Here is a 15518-nt window from a genome sequence, read left to right as displayed (position 1 = left end):
AGCTAAACTGAGCCGGTGATGTCCATCTCCATCTTGAGGAGTTCGCCTGTATCCAGGGCTGGATTTAGCATAAGGCACTGTAGGAATGTGCCTACAAGCGCCTTATACTGCAAGGGCGGGTCTTTGAATGTCCCTATTTTGAATTCAAAAGCTGGGAGCCCGATCGCTGTCACCACCATGGCCGGCCCACGATCACTTCTCCCAGCCGCACACAGTTCAGTTGCCAGCCTGTGATCTCACCAGCCAGCAATTTGATGGCCTGCATGTTGGCTAGGGTTGGGGTGTGGCCTGTGTTGAGGGGCGCAGCTTAGGGCGCCAGATCACCTCTGTCTACAGGCTCCTGAGTTGTAAATCCAGCCCTGCCTGTATCCATTACAGGGTGCATTTCTCTATGTTTTCCTTCTGTCCTGTGCAAGAGTTCAGGTTCACTTTGACATATTTTTTTCTTTCTTTTTTTTTCTTTTTTGCATAATTGGCTTTGAGTCACACATGTGGGGCAAGCATGCTAATGAACAGTGAATGAACGTTTGATCTATGTGCTTGCGCCTGGTGAGTCATATAGAAAAGGTTATAGCTAGGAAAGCATCCTCATCCACAACCAGGAATCTGGCATTTTCAGGATGAGATCAGAAATGACAGCCTCCAAGGTTTGCGTTAGCCCAGTGGAGCTCTACTGTAAAGGTACCTTTTTGTAGATCAAAGCATATTAATTCAATTGAGTATCCTGAAGGAATAGCGTTTAACCACTTAAGGACCGCAGGCTTACACCCCCTAGTGTCAGGCTATTTTTTACAATTCAGTGCTCTGCAGCATTAACAGCTCGCTGCAAAGCCATATAGGGTAGCACACAAATGAATCATCCCTCATTTTCTGCCCACCAACAGAGATTTCTGTTGGTGGGCTGTGATCGCTGCTGCAGGCTTTTTTTATATTAATTTATTTGTTATTTTATTAGTAATAAAAAAAGCTATTTTTTTATTTATTTTCTTCCCCCCCCCCCAAGAGCCAATCAGGGCGAACCTCTCTCATAGGCCTATGAGAGGGGATCAAGTTTGGAGACGCTCCAGGGGATAGCCAAGTGACAGGGCTGTCCCCAGTACAGAGTTGCAGTAGATCGCAGCACTGCACAACAATAACAAATGGGCGTTTTTGTTTTTAGCCTGCTAGCAACGATTGCCGATGGCAGACTGCAGGGATGCGCGCGCCCCAACAATCTCCCCCCCAGGACTTCATGCCTTTCGGCATTAGGCAGTCCTGGGGGAGCCACCTTGCGACCGCCAATCGGCATTAGGCGATTGTAAGGCGGTTAACCCCTTCAGAAATGAACACCTCTAGTTAGCCCCTGAAGAATCATCAGCCATGTCACAGAATTCATTCTGTGGCCTCTGTGATTGGCTCACACTGGTCCCAGGGTCAGTAGCCAATTAAATTGTCTCCTGATTGGCATAAGGAGCTCAGCTGTCTAGCTGAGTGAAGTGGCTTCAGTGGCACCAAAAGTGACACGAACAGTGAGAATGATGGGACTGTACAGTACCAAGTAGTTAAAACTACTCGCTGTCAGGAATAACAGGACATAAACAAGGCATAGATTTTAATTACTTAGGTCTGAAAAACGGTTAAAGGACTGCTGCAATACTTTCCACTGTAAACCCTTTCACTGTTGCTCTTGATATTAAACCATAGCATGGCTGGATGTGCAGCTCTGCCCATTCTCTGTGGCATCTCCTACCTCACTGCATGCATCATAGTAAGTCAAGACAGATTCCCTTTGTTGAAGCTGCAGATATGACCATGCTATCTTTAGATTTCACCATGGCTTTTAGCCGACCGACTTAAGAAAAGGAAAACTTGTACAGGGCAAGAAACTGGCAAGAAATCAGCACTTTTAGTAAACAAGGTATAGTAATAAAGTATTGCATTTGGATCCAGGGGCAAACTCAGGATTTTCGAAGGGGGGGATTCCAGAAAGGGCTTCCTCTGCCATTCACAATTTAGTAATATGGTAGAACATCATGCTGGGTGCACCCGAGGCAAGATGGGAATCAAAAAATATATACATACCTGGGGCTTCCTGCAACCCCCTCCAGGCTGATCGCTCTCTTCCTGTCCTCCTACCCCGCTTGGTTCGTCCTCAACTGGTCAACTGGCCCCGAAAAATCCTTTAGTCGGCACAGGTGTAGTCCGGCTTTCTCGATCGCACTCCTGTCGACTGGGGGGATTTTGTGTGCAGACGCAGAGTGCTCCTGATGATGTGGGTGCTAGGCCACGCTTGTGCAGTTGGCCCCCGGACCCGAGGACTTTTTGGGGCCAATTACGGATTATACAGTTGGCGGAGGAGGATGGCAAGGGAGCGATAAGCCTGGAGGGGCTGGAGGAAGTCTCATGTATGTATATTTTGTCCTGCCCTATCTCATGTTTACTTTAAGGTTCCCTTTAAATTTTAAGTGTAAGATACATGTTATACTGCGTCACAGAAAATAATCACTGCAATTGCATTTTCAGTGAAGGTTTTATGGGTTTATTTGAGTCTTCCACATATATTCCTGTTGGTTGCATCTTATACAACACAGTGAGAGAGAGAGAGAGAGAGAGAGAGAGGTAGGTACGTTTTGGTTAAGTGTTGTGTATGAAGCTGTCACCAATATTACAGAGATAGGTAGCACAGCCATCCATGGTGCTAATGAGAGAGAGGATATATCACCCATATCACACAGAGAGAGAGTGAGAGAGAGAGAGAGAGAGAGAGAGAAAGAGAGAGAGAGAGAGAGAGAGAGAGAGAGAGACAGCTGTCTATGGTGCTAATCAGAGAAAGAGAGAAAGAAAGAAGAGGAGCTGTCACAAGTATCAGAGAGAGAGAGAGAGAGAGAGAGAGAGAGAGAGAGAGAGACACTGAGAAGGCTATTTGAGAGAGAAGAGTCCATAAAATCAGAGACAAACACAGCTGCCCAGAGTGCTGTTGTAAGGCAAGAAGTGTCCTCAGTGTCACAGACATGGTGAGACAGAGCTGTCCTAGATGCTAATGAGAGATATTTTCTGTTACCAATATCACAGAGGTGAAGAAACAGCTGTCAATAGTGCTAGTGAGTGGGTGGAGCTAACACCGATATCACAGAGATGGAGAGAGAGCTGTCCATAGTGCTAGTGAGTGGGAGGAGCTGTCACCGATATCACAGAGAAGGAGAGAGAGAGCTGTCCAGAGTGCTAGTAAGTGGGAGAAGCTGTCACCAATATCACAGATATGGAGAGAGAGAGAGCTGTCAATAGTGCTAGTGAGTGGGAGGAACTGTCATCGATATCACAGAGATGGAGAGAGAGAGATGTCCATAGTGCTAGTGAGTGTGAGGAGCTGTCACCGATATCACAGAGATGGAGAGAGAGAGCTGTCCATAGTGCTAGTGAGTGGGAGGAGCTGTCACCGATATCACAGAGATGGAGAGAGAGAGCTGTCCATAGTGCTAGTGAGTGGGAGGAGCTGTCACCGATATCACAGAGATGGAGAGAGAGAGATGTCCATAGTGCTAGTGAGTGGGAGGAGCTGCCACCAATATCACGGAGATGGAGAGAGAGAGAGCTGTCCATAGTGCTAGTGAGTGGGATGAGCTGTCACTGATACCACAGAGATGGAGAGAGAGCTGTCCATAGTGCTAGTGAGTGGGAGGAGCTGCCACCAATATCACGGAGATGGAGAGAGAGAGCTGTCCATAGTGCTAGTGGGTGGGAGGAGTGCAATATGTGCTGCCTTACTGCCGGGAATACCGGTAAAATAGCCATGTACGTTCTGTGATTGGCGGGATTACCTTACTTTACTGACGACACCCAAAATAAGAGGGAGCTATTCAGGGTGCTAGAGATGGTGGGGAGCTGTATTTAAAGGGAACCAAAACCGAGACTGATATGGATGTTTCCTTAACCTCCCCAGGACCGCCTAACGTCAGTCGGCGTCAAGTCCTGGGGCTGCATTTTTCAGGAGATTGCACACAGGCTGTGGGCGCATCACCAGCTTGGGGGGGCGGAGCTCCGCCCTGCCTATTTACATGTACAGCGCTGCGATCTGCAGCAGCGCTGTACTGGGGACAGCCGTGTGAGACGGCTGCCCCCCTGGGGCACTTGGGAGCGATCGGCTCTCATAGGCAGAAGCCTATGACAGCCGATTGCCATGATTGGCCGGCTGGGGGGAGGGAGGGGTTTGGAAAAATTAAAGAGATTGTCAAAAATAATACAAAAATAAAGAAATACATATTTATTAAAAAATAAACAAACACTGGGGAGGGGGGGGGGCGATCAGGGGGTGAAAAGGGGGGGAGGGATCACTCGTGTGCTGTATTACACGGCCCTGCAGGTTGGCCCTAAAGCTTCAGTGGCCATTTTACTAAAAAAAAGGCCTGGTCTTTAGGGGAGGTTACCACTGTGGTCCTCAAGTGGTTAAACAATGCCAGTTGCTTGGCAGTCCTGCTTAGCACTTTGGCTGCAGTAGTGGCTGAATCACACACCTGTAACAAGCATGCAGCTCATCCAGTCTGACTTCAGTCAGAGCCCCTGATCTGCATGCTTGTTAAAGTATAAGGGCCCTTTCACACTACAGGCAGCGGTAAAAGGCTAAAGCGCTGCGTTTTGGCTGCAGGCATTTTCAAGGCGTTTTCAAGGTGTTTTAACGCCAATACATTAGTATCAATTGTAATGAGAAACGCGCGGTCAGTCCTAAAAAAGCTCCTGGGAGCTTCAAAACGCAACGCTCCAAAACGCAGCATTAAGTGTGAAAGGTAAAATGAAAGTCTATGGACTTTCATTTTACCTAGGAAAACGCCAACTTCGGCTGTAGCATTAAAACGCCAAAAAAGCCCTCTAGTGTGAAAGGGCCCTTAGAGACACAGAATGAGCAGGAGGGTCAGGCAACTGGTATTATTTTAAAAGGAAAAATCCATATCCGTCTAAGTTTAAAGGGAACTAGAGCTGAAAATATAAAGAAGTTATACATTCCTGGGGCTTCCTCCAGCCCCATACGGGCTGATCGATCCCACGCCGCCAGCCTCCTCTGCCCGCAGCTACGAGAACCGGCTCTGTGTTGATCCGTCAGTCGGAGCCAGTCTAAGCGTAGCAGAGGTGCACTCTTTGCGTATCTCTGCAGGAGTGTATGGAGAGATACGTAGAGGGCACACTTCTCCTGCGTAGGCCGGCTCTGATGACGTCAGCGACGGGAGCCGGTTCTCATAGATGCGGGCAGCGGTGGATGGCGGCGTGGGATCGATCAGTGCGTATGGGGCTGGAGGAAGCCCCAGGTATGTATAACTTATTTTTCATTTTTTCACCTAGGGTACATCTCTGGTACCCTTTAAGATCCCTTTAATAGCAGAGAGAGACAGCTGTCAATAGTGATAGTGTGAGACAGGAGTTGTCCTGTGCGTGTGTGTGTCTGTATGTGTGTGTGCATGTCTGTGGGTGTTTGCATCTCTGTGTGTGTGCAAGTCTGTGTGTTTGTGTGTGTGTGTGTATACGTGTCTGTGTATGTGCATGTATGTGTGTGTGTGTGTGTGTGTGTGTGTGTGTGTGTGTGTGTGTGTGTGTGTGTGTGTGTGTGTGTGTGTGTGCGCATGTGTGTGTGTGAGCACGTGTGTGTCTGTGTGCGTGTGTGCATGTGTGTGTCTGTGTGTGCACGTGTGTGTCTGTGTGTGTGTGTGCATGTGTGTGTGTGTGTATGTGCATGTCAGTGTGTGTGCATGTCTGTGCTTATGTGCCTGTGTGTGCGTGTGTGTGTGTGTGTGTGTGTGCGTGCGTGTGTGTGTGTGTGTGTGTGTGTGTGTGTGCATGCGTGTATTGTGTGTGTGTGTGTGTGTGTGTGTGTGTGTGTGTGTGTGTGTGTGTGTGTGTGTGTGCATGCGTGTATTGTGTGTGTGTGTGTGTGTGTGTGTGTGTGTGTGTTCCTGTGTGTGTGTAAGATAATGTTAATGACATTAATATAGCAAAAAAGGGAAAGAGTGATGTATGAGGTGCCACTGAGGCAGAGGGACTGTATCCAAAATAACAAAGATAGAGGGGAAAAATGTCCAGGGTGATACTGACAAATTGTTTCCAACATCACTGAAACAGAGAAAGAGTTGCCCCGGGTGCTAATGATGAAAGACAAAAGGAACAGAGATCATTCCTGAGTGTATTACCCTTTATTTGCAAAATGATGCGCTTTAGGAAACGCACGCACAGCATATAAAACTTACTTAGGCTTTTAAACCACCAGCAAGTGAGGAAATACTCAGAATAATTTTAATTTTAATATTCTTTCAACTACTTATGGGTACATTTTAAATTGCAAAGTGCTGAAAAGTTAATAGATGATGGAAAATATCTCCTTGGAGAGACTATCCCCAGTATCCTGAGTAACAGATTGCCCAGCAAGCTCATGGTGAACCAGAACTCCTAGGAGTGTGTAAGGAGCTAAAAAGGCCCTCTTGCTAAAATGCAATGTAAACAGAAATGTGCCTTCTTAAAACAGAAGGTATTTGTGATTATTCAGGTTGGAGTGAGCTCTGAGGTGTCCGGCAATGCATCACTGCTCAGTATGCAAATCATAATTTTATATCCCTGAAAGCTTAACCTACCTCCAGAACCGCTGGAATGCAATGATCTCTTAAAGGAGAACTTTAGTGAGAGGGATATGGAGGCTGCCATATTTAGTTCCTTTTAAGCAATACCAGTTGCCTGGCAGCCCTGATGGTCTATTTGCCTAAAGAAGTGTCTGAATCACACCAGAAACCAGCATGCAGCTAATCTTGTCATATCTGTCTAAATTTGTCAGAAACACCTGATCTGCTGCATGCTTGTTCAGGGTCTATGGCTGTAAGTATTAGAGGCAGAGGATTAGCTGAATAGCCAGGCAACTGATATTGCTTAAAAGGAAATAAATATGGCAGCCTCCATATACCTCTCACTACAGTTCTCCTTTAAGAAGTCAAATTTCTGTTTTGCCCTGTATCCGGGTGAATTAGAGTGTGGGAGCTGTCCAGGGTGCTAGTGAGGGATGGGACTGGGAGCTAGAATAGTGCCTGGGAGCTGTCCAGTGTGCTAGTGAGGGATGGGACTGGGAGCTAGAATAGTGCCTGGGAGCTGTCCAGTGTGCTAGTGAGAGACATGGGCTTTCCTGACAGTATTCTGGAAGAATACAATGTATGGGAGCTGTCCAGGGTGCTAGTGAGGTATGGGAAAAGCGTGGGAGCTGTCCAGGGTGCTAGCAGTGAGATACGCTGTCCCTAATATCACAGGGGTAAAGGAAGAGAGCTGTTCAGGGTGCTAGTGAGGGACAGAAGCTGTCTCCAAAACCAGAAATTAGTGCTTAGAAATACAGATTTCCAGAGTTTTACTGATCCAGGGTGTTGGTGATAGAGAGAAGCTGCTTTTTTTAATATCCCTAAGTTAATAAGAACTACACAGGCTGCTAGTTAGGAATAGAAGCTGTATTCAGAGCTGCTGAGATCTGTTCCAGGTGCCGGAAGGGGGGGGGGGGATTTTTCCCAGTATCATGAACAGAGAGTGAGAGAGAGAAGAGGCTCTCCAGAGTGCTAGTGAGGGATCATTTTAGGGATGCCTGTCTGTGGATCACTTATTGAGTTATTTGGTCTATGTGTGAGTGTATGTGGTGCTGGTTGGGGGGTGGAGGAAAGGGGATTTAGTAACTGTGTGCAAAGTGCTGCAAGTCGTGACATTAAAAATCGCTTTATTAACATGACTGATCTGCCTACTGCAAGTTCAGTTCTTATTGGCTGCTGAACATTTTGTACTTTGCACTTGCACTAAGTAAGCCCGGCAGCGATGCTGCTGAGAATGGCATACACATAGCTAGCTATTGATTATGAAAATTAGTGCTTCCTCTGCTGATTTCATGAATTCATTCCTCATCCGCTATTGCAGAACATGGGTGAGGAGGGGGATAGACAGATAACAGGACAGAGCAGATCAGACAACAGCTGAGAGAAAGATGTATCTCTTCTTATATGTATAGCTTTGATATAGATGGATAGATGGATAGATAGATAGATAGATAGATAGATAGACGTCTCTCTCTGGCTGGCTCTTCTTAGTCTTCTGGCTTCTCAGGCAGGGAAATCAGGCAGGAGGGGTGGAGTGAGTAGCAGCAGAGCAGGGAGGCAGAGAGGAGGGAGCAGCTTTCTCTCTCTCTCTCTCTCTATCATCCTCCTTTCACTCTGTACCCAGGTCTGACACAGGCAGGAGCTGCAGTGCAGCCGTGCAATACCCCCTCCCTCCCTCTGAGGGGCATCTCCATGCCTGCTTGAGCTTGGCACTCACACATACACACAGTTACAGGGACGCCCGCCTATGAGCTCCAGGAGAGGAGGGTGGCAGTGAAGATGCCAACCCCATGAGCATGGTGTCCTGGGTGGCACAATGACGGTCCCCTTATTGAAAATCGGGGCTGTGCTCAGCACTATGGCAATGGTCACCAACTGGATGTCGCAGACGTTGCCATCACTTGTGGGACTCAACGGCACCAGAGCTGGTACTTCTGAGAAAATTGTGAGTTCCTTCTGCCAGCTGTTCAATTTTTTTTTTCATTTCCTTTAATACTGCTATTGCAAAGTTGGGGAGGAACTCAGTGTCACACCTGTTAGCTATACAAATAGATGATGTGACTCTATACAGTAGATGTGCTAGAGGTTGTGTGTGTTCAAGATCTATATGTGAGAAGAAGTCAGTTTTTATTTGACACATACATTTATAAATATCTCATCCTCCTCTCTAAACATAGCCATTCGTTCCTCATACTTACCCAGGCGATTTCATGCTGTGATGTGTCTTGTGTGCCATGCAAAGTGTCAATGTCAGTATACTGTGTTATCCTAGGAGTAGAATACCTGGACCATCAGCTGATAGAACAACCACAGGTTATCAAAGATCAGCTTTTTTATTCGGTTTTATTTCATCATTAAATTGTATTTTCCCTGCGTAGCGATGCACGTCTTGGGAGAATATACTGCATTCCGACGCGATTTAATTACCCGACCTGCACTTTACAGTGCATACGTTATTTAGACAGTCTTTATTCCTACAGGCTGGAGCACGGACGTCTCAGTGTGGGCAGATGCATTGCCACCATTATAGGCATATTCCGACTAATAATCAAATTTTATGGTGACGAGGAAAGAGATTTAATAGAATGTGGAAGGGTGTTTATGGCACCTCTGAAGTGCACACTGTAATTCTTTTAATTTTACAAACGCGCCTTAGCTCTTCTTCACAGGGAACTGTTTGTCTAGTTGTCAGCGTAGACCAGCTGTGCTGTATAATTCAGATCTATCAGGGCTTCGAGCAAAATCAGACTCAGTGAGATGGATGGCTGTGCTCAAGAGCTGACTCTCTAGTTCCAAAGGATGTTTTTAGATGCTTAAGTATGTGTTGGTTGAGAGAGAGAGAGAGAGAGAGAGAGAGAGAGAGGTGTAAGGTAGATTTAGAAGGGAGGGAGATATACGATAGATAGATAGATAGATAGATAGATAGATAGATAGATGGATAGATAGAAAGATAGATATTGCACCTTTCATCATCTCTCTGCCACCTTCTCACACCTTTCCTTACCTGTCTTGTTGTCACAGCCTTTATCACATTTTACTAATCCTTGCCAGATTTAATTAAGTTACATATTCACACCCCTGCAACTCCTGTCTTCTCCCTTTCAAACACCCCCCCCCCATCCGCTTGATAGTCCTTTTTTCCGAGATCATTTATCCATAATCTTCACAGTTTCTCCATCCCTCCCTACTCTCGGTCTCCTGATTCTCCTGTCCTGTGTTGTGACAGTTTCTTGCATGCCAAATGAGATGTGGGTTAGAGGAGTACAGCGATTTAAGGCTGAGAAATTAACTTGTGGATTTTCTTGTGGTTAGTAGGTCAGTTTTGCTGTAAAGGAAAAGATAAATTAAAGTAACTGCTAATGCTTAGTTAATTAAATGCAGTAAAAGACAAGGGATTTCTAATGCAGGAGGTGTCAAAAAAGCAGCCTATTACCTAGAAGATGTAAAGGAAGGTGGCATTTAATGGAGGCAGCATCATTTAGATGCCACTGACAAAGGCTAAGGAGGTTGAGTCATGTACTAGTTACTAGTATGTTTCCTGTGCTCTTACACTGATATCTCCCCATCGGAATTCCCATCCCTGTCTCTCTCCATAGCCATTAGGAGACTAAGAAGAGCATCAGTTCATTGGTTTATCTTCGTTATTATAAAGTCAATTTAAGATTCATAAACAAGGTTGCAAATACCCCTGGCAAGGGGCGGAGTCAATCCACAGGTGCAGAAACCTGTCGGCATTAAAAGGAAGTCATATATCATTCGATTTTCCAACGAGCGATTTAGCGAGCGACTTAATTGGGGGGGTCGACTACAGTGTGATTGATTGACTAAAGCCCCACGAACCGCCAATGGGATTCTATGCGGTTCTCCATTACTAATCAATCTGAATGATGTTGGGGCCTCCATACTCTGAAACCAAAGATCAATTCTGCTTCGAATGAAATCTTGTGAGCAGTAGCTGGTTCCTTTACTTTCGACCAATATTTTCCACCCAGTCTCATCGAGTAAATCGGTTGATTCGACCAGATATCAGCCAATTTCCGTCAGTCTAGCAGAATGGATTGTAATCGATTCTCCCATGATCCATTAAAATGATTGAATGGATATTAGGATTTGCGGTCAATGGGACAGGAAAATTGAGCAATGTATAAGTGTAAACCTTTAAGAGGAACTTTAATGAAAAGGAGAAAAAAATCAATACATTCATAAAGTGAGAAGTTAAAAACATAGAAGAGAGATCAAGAATTGATTGATACTCATTCTGTAATTTGTTTATATTGTTTAATCCTCAATCAGCCTGTACATCATCATCTTTACTACTGGAAGACAAGAAAAAAAGCAGACAGCACCAACTGCCATAATCTATAACCACACCCCTTAAAGCGGACCCAAACCGAACATTTTTTTTAATTCAAAATACAGTATTTAGTTGCACCACTCTGACACATACAAAGCTAAATAAACACTCCTTCAAACCTATGAGCATTTCAGTGCATGCTTTTCACCCTTCTCTATTCATAACTAGGGTTATACAGGTGGCAGCCATTAGCAATTCCTCCTTTGCCGGACACCACCTACTCCACCAGTTTGCCGGATTCTGTCCCGGCAATATGAAAGGAAGGGAGGGGTTCCTCCAATAAATGTAAAATATTTTATATTTGTCATCATGCAGCTGAAAAAAGGCTGCTATTTATTATTATAATTTAGAAAATAGATTTTATTTCTGAAATCTTATATTTTTAATTTGGGTCCACTTTAACAATGCAATAGGCCAAATGTTTTTTGTTTTCTTAATATATTGGTATACCGGAAATATGCACAGAGGGAGATACTGGTTGCTTGGCAGTTGGAGGAGGTGTTATTTCCCAAAAGGCAACAAGGGTCCCACAGTGTGATGTCAAGACCTTGGTCATGACATCACACTGTGGGAGGGGTTTCACCACAATATAAGCCATACAGAGCCCCCTGATGATCCGTTTGTGAAAAGGAAAATATTTCTCATGGGAAAGGGGGTATCAGCTACTGATGTTGATGAAGTTCAGTCCTTGGTTATACTTCCTCACTGATGTATCACCTTTTTAAATCGTTGTGCTCGCTTTGCTTTGAAGATAAGATGTATCTACTTTGTGAGAATAGGAAAGAGTCTCCCTATCTTGTTTTACCAGATTTGTGCAGTGATTCCAAACAGGACAGCCTGAGCATGTCTTCTTAAGAAAATGAGACTCAGAGCTGGTCTGTACAGCATGTACTACTTAACCGGATTATCCGTTACATGACTGCTTCCTATGATGGCAGTAAAACGATGAGTCTGAGCAAGACGAGGCATAATCCATTCGGATTTTCACGTACATTTACACATTCCGCTTCGGTATCTTATTCATTCAGGCGCTGTAAAAAAATATTACATTAATACCGGTTCAGCTGTGTGTTAAATGATGGCACTAATTACATAACAGGACGCAGATAGATTTGCTGTATGTAACCCTTGACATCTAGTCAATAATAACCAATGACAGCCTGGGCTTTAATGACTTAGGGCAGTCCCAATAATAGGAGCCTATTTCCTACTGTTTGTCACAGCACATCATTGCCTGCTGCTAAATATGCTATGGGGACTTGGGGACGTCTCGTCTGATGACAGTCAGGTGGGCAGACACAAACCCAATCCTGAAGTACTGTAAACGTGCATGCTTGGATCATCCGGGCGTATCTGTTCGGTGCAAGGGAAGTAGGCAGGATGCAAGTCTCTGGCAACAGTATATATATGTATACAAGAAACCAGCAAAAACTTTGGCAAAAAGAATTAACTTAGGCACTTTAAAAAACAAAACAGAAAGACAATGATGGTCATCTAAGGAATGTTGGAGGCATATTAGAGTTGTACAGTCATTTCCTAATACAATTTTCAATGGTTAAATTGGATGACAACAATCTCAAGGATCTGAATTTTGAGAACAGAAACCATCTTGCAGTTCTTAAAGTACCTCTTAACTGAGAGGGATATGGAGGCTGGCATATTTATTTCCTTTGAAACAATACCAGTTGCCTGGTGCCCTGCTGATCTCTTTGGTGGCAGTAGTATCTGAATCACACAACTGAAACAAGCACGTTGCTGATCCAGTCAGCCTTCAGTCAGAAACACCTGATTCTCATGCTTGTTTAGAGTATATGGCTAAAAGTATTAGACACAGAAGATCAACAGGACAGCCAGGCAATTGGCATTGTTTAAAAGGAAATAAATAACCAACCCCCCCTGCCCCCAACAAAGGCCTTTCCATAACTAACCTCCCCAACCTATGCCTAACCCCAACTGACCCCCCACACTTATGCCTAACCCTACCTATGTCTAACCCTAACAGAACCCCCAACCTATGCCTAACCCTAACAGCCCCCCTAACCTATGCCTAACCCCAACTGACCCCCCACACTTATGCCTAACCCTAGGCATAACCCCTTAACCTATGTCTAACCCTAACAGCTCCCTTAACCTATGCCTAACCCTAACAGCCCCCCTAACCTATGCCTAACCCTAACAGACCCTCCAACCTATGCTTATCCCTAACAGACCCCCCAATTTATGCCTTACCCTAACTGACCTCCCACACTTATGCCTAACCCTAACATACCCCCCAACCTATGCCTAACCCTAACTGACCTCCCCAACTACTGCCTTACCCTAACTGACCTCCCACACTTATGCCTAACCCTAACAGACCCCCCCCCCCAGCCTATTCCTAACCCTAACTGACCTCCCCAACTACTGCCTTACCCTAACTGACCTCCCACACTTATGCCTAACCCTAACAGACCCCCCCCCCCCCAACCTATTCCTAACCCTAAATAACCCCCCAACCTATGCCTAACCCTAACTGACCCCCCCACACTTATGCCTAACCCTAAATAACCCCCCAACCTATGCCTAACCCTAACTGACCCCCACACTTATGCCTAACCCTAAATAACTACTTAACCTATGCTTACCCTAACTGACCTCTCACCCCTATGCCTAACCCTAACAAACTCCCCAACCTATACTTAAACAAAAACTACTCCTAACCTTTGCATAAGTGACCCCCTCCAACCCTTTTCCCATGCCCGCTTTTTGTGGCTTTAGTTTGTATTCTGTGCCCAAATCATTGATTATAGCCGCTAATCATGTCTATTAACATTGGAGGCTATGGCGTGCCCAAATTCCCGCTATGCCTCCAGCTCACAGTGTATCCCCTACCATGGTCAGTCATTATGTTATATTCATATTGTAGTCTAAAACCAATTTTGGGAGAAGCCAATTAACTTATCTGTATGTTTTTGGAATTTGGTAAGCATCCCATAAACATACAGGGAGAACAGATATACTCCAAGGAGATGGTATTCTGGGCCAGATTAGTACTCGGGATCCTAGCACTGGAAAATGAGAGTGCTATCCACCAGGGGCGTAGCAATAGCCATAGAAGCCATAGCAGCTGCTATGGGGCCATGATGCAGAGGGGGCCCAATGAATTCACTATTAACGTTCTTGTGTTCCTCCACCCTCTGACTGTGTCTTAGTGCCCATGGACTACATGCAGTGTAGATAAGAATGAAAACTGCCCACATATCCACAGGGTAGGAGCAGGTGTGATATCTGATGGCGCTATGAAAGTTTTGCTATGGGGCCCCATAATCTCTAGCTACACCATTGCTATCCACTATGCTTACAGGTGTAAGTACAAATCGTGCGGGCACCTAGCAAAACTTCTATGGGGCCCCTTAATGTTCACAACCCTTGATTTGCCTCTTCTTGGTGACCCTCATAGCCTGGGGGCCCATCTCACAAGCCTCATAAAACAAGTGAGGTCATCAGGATCTTCACAACAATAACAAGTGCAGCCAAACAAACACCTGATCTGGAATGTCAAAGAAAGGGGCGGTAAATAGTTGGAGCCCACCAAACCTCTTCCCCCCCTTCCCCCTGCCACAGGGGCTTCTCCCCTAGTTATGCCCCTGCTTACAACCCCTAGCACCTCCTCCTCCATTTACTGGTTAGTTTGCAGGTGTCCTGCATCCAGCCAATCACAGTGCGGGGACTGAAGCTGCATGGTGATTAGCTCGCTGCAGGGCACCAGAAAACTATCTAGGAAGTGGAGGAGATGTGATCGCTAGGACTAGGTAATGTATAAAGTCTTTCCCTACTTTCACACTGAACCCTCCCTCTACCTATGTCTAACCCCAAGGCTCCAGCTGGTGCCTAACCCTTAACCACTCCACCCCCGCTGCCTAACCTTAACCACTCTACCCACATGCCTAACCCTTAGTCACTTCATCCCCACTGCCTAACCTTAACCACCCCACCCCCACGCCTAACCTTAACCACTCCACCCCTGCTGCCTAACCTTAACCACTCTACCCACATGCCTAACCCTTAGTCACTCCACCCCTGCTGCCTAACATTAATCTGCTGCCTAACCTTAACCATTCCACCCCTATCACTAGCCTTAATCACTGTACCCTGACTGCCTAACCTTAACCACGCCAACCCTGTGCCCAACCTTAACCACCCGCCTAAACTTAACGACCCCATGCCTAACCTTAAATCATCCCCCCTCCCTCTAGGTTCCCCCGACACTACTGATGCATGAAAGATCATCAGGATGACAAATGGTATTGTTGAAAGGCAAATAAATATGCCAGCCTCCATATCTGTCTCACTTCCGTTGTCCTTTAAGTCAAAGTTCCATGTCTTAAAATTTCCAGTTTTAAGATGTCCCTAGAAGGTCCAAGTCCATCCCACATCCTAGCCTCACTAGTCTTTTTATATTGAAAAGCAGTCAAGCACTTTCTGCTAAATCTTCTGTATGTCTCTATGGGGGATTCAGATGTGAGCAGCACAAGTAAAATTCATTAGTGGATTAATAGTGCTAAACCCGTATAAAGGTCAGAGAGCCTCTGTAGTTTAACACTGTCTGA

General features: G+C 45.5%; 1 protein-coding gene across 2 annotated transcripts in view; it reads left to right on the top strand.

Annotated features, from left to right (window-relative positions):
• The window catches only part of OLFM2 (olfactomedin 2), a 519811-nt gene that overhangs the window by 247934 nt on the left and 256359 nt on the right, over window positions 1–15518 (top strand). The window contains exon 1 of one of the 2 annotated variants that reach the window (XM_068274423.1): window positions 8195–8520. The exons of the other annotated variant lie outside the window; for it this stretch is intronic. Coding sequence (XP_068130524.1) covers window positions 8392–8520 — 129 coding nt within the window. The 5' untranslated portion in view covers window positions 8195–8391. Of the gene's footprint in view, window positions 1–8194; window positions 8521–15518 lie in introns of those variants that run through there. 2 annotated transcript variants of the gene reach the window in all.

The sequence above is a fragment of the Hyperolius riggenbachi genome, chromosome 3, assembly GCF_040937935.1.
Source record: "Hyperolius riggenbachi isolate aHypRig1 chromosome 3, aHypRig1.pri, whole genome shotgun sequence".
Lineage (NCBI taxonomy): Eukaryota > Metazoa > Chordata > Amphibia > Anura > Hyperoliidae > Hyperolius > Hyperolius riggenbachi.
Note: the sequence above shows the minus strand (reverse complement) of the source record. Positions and strands in the feature narration are given on the sequence as shown.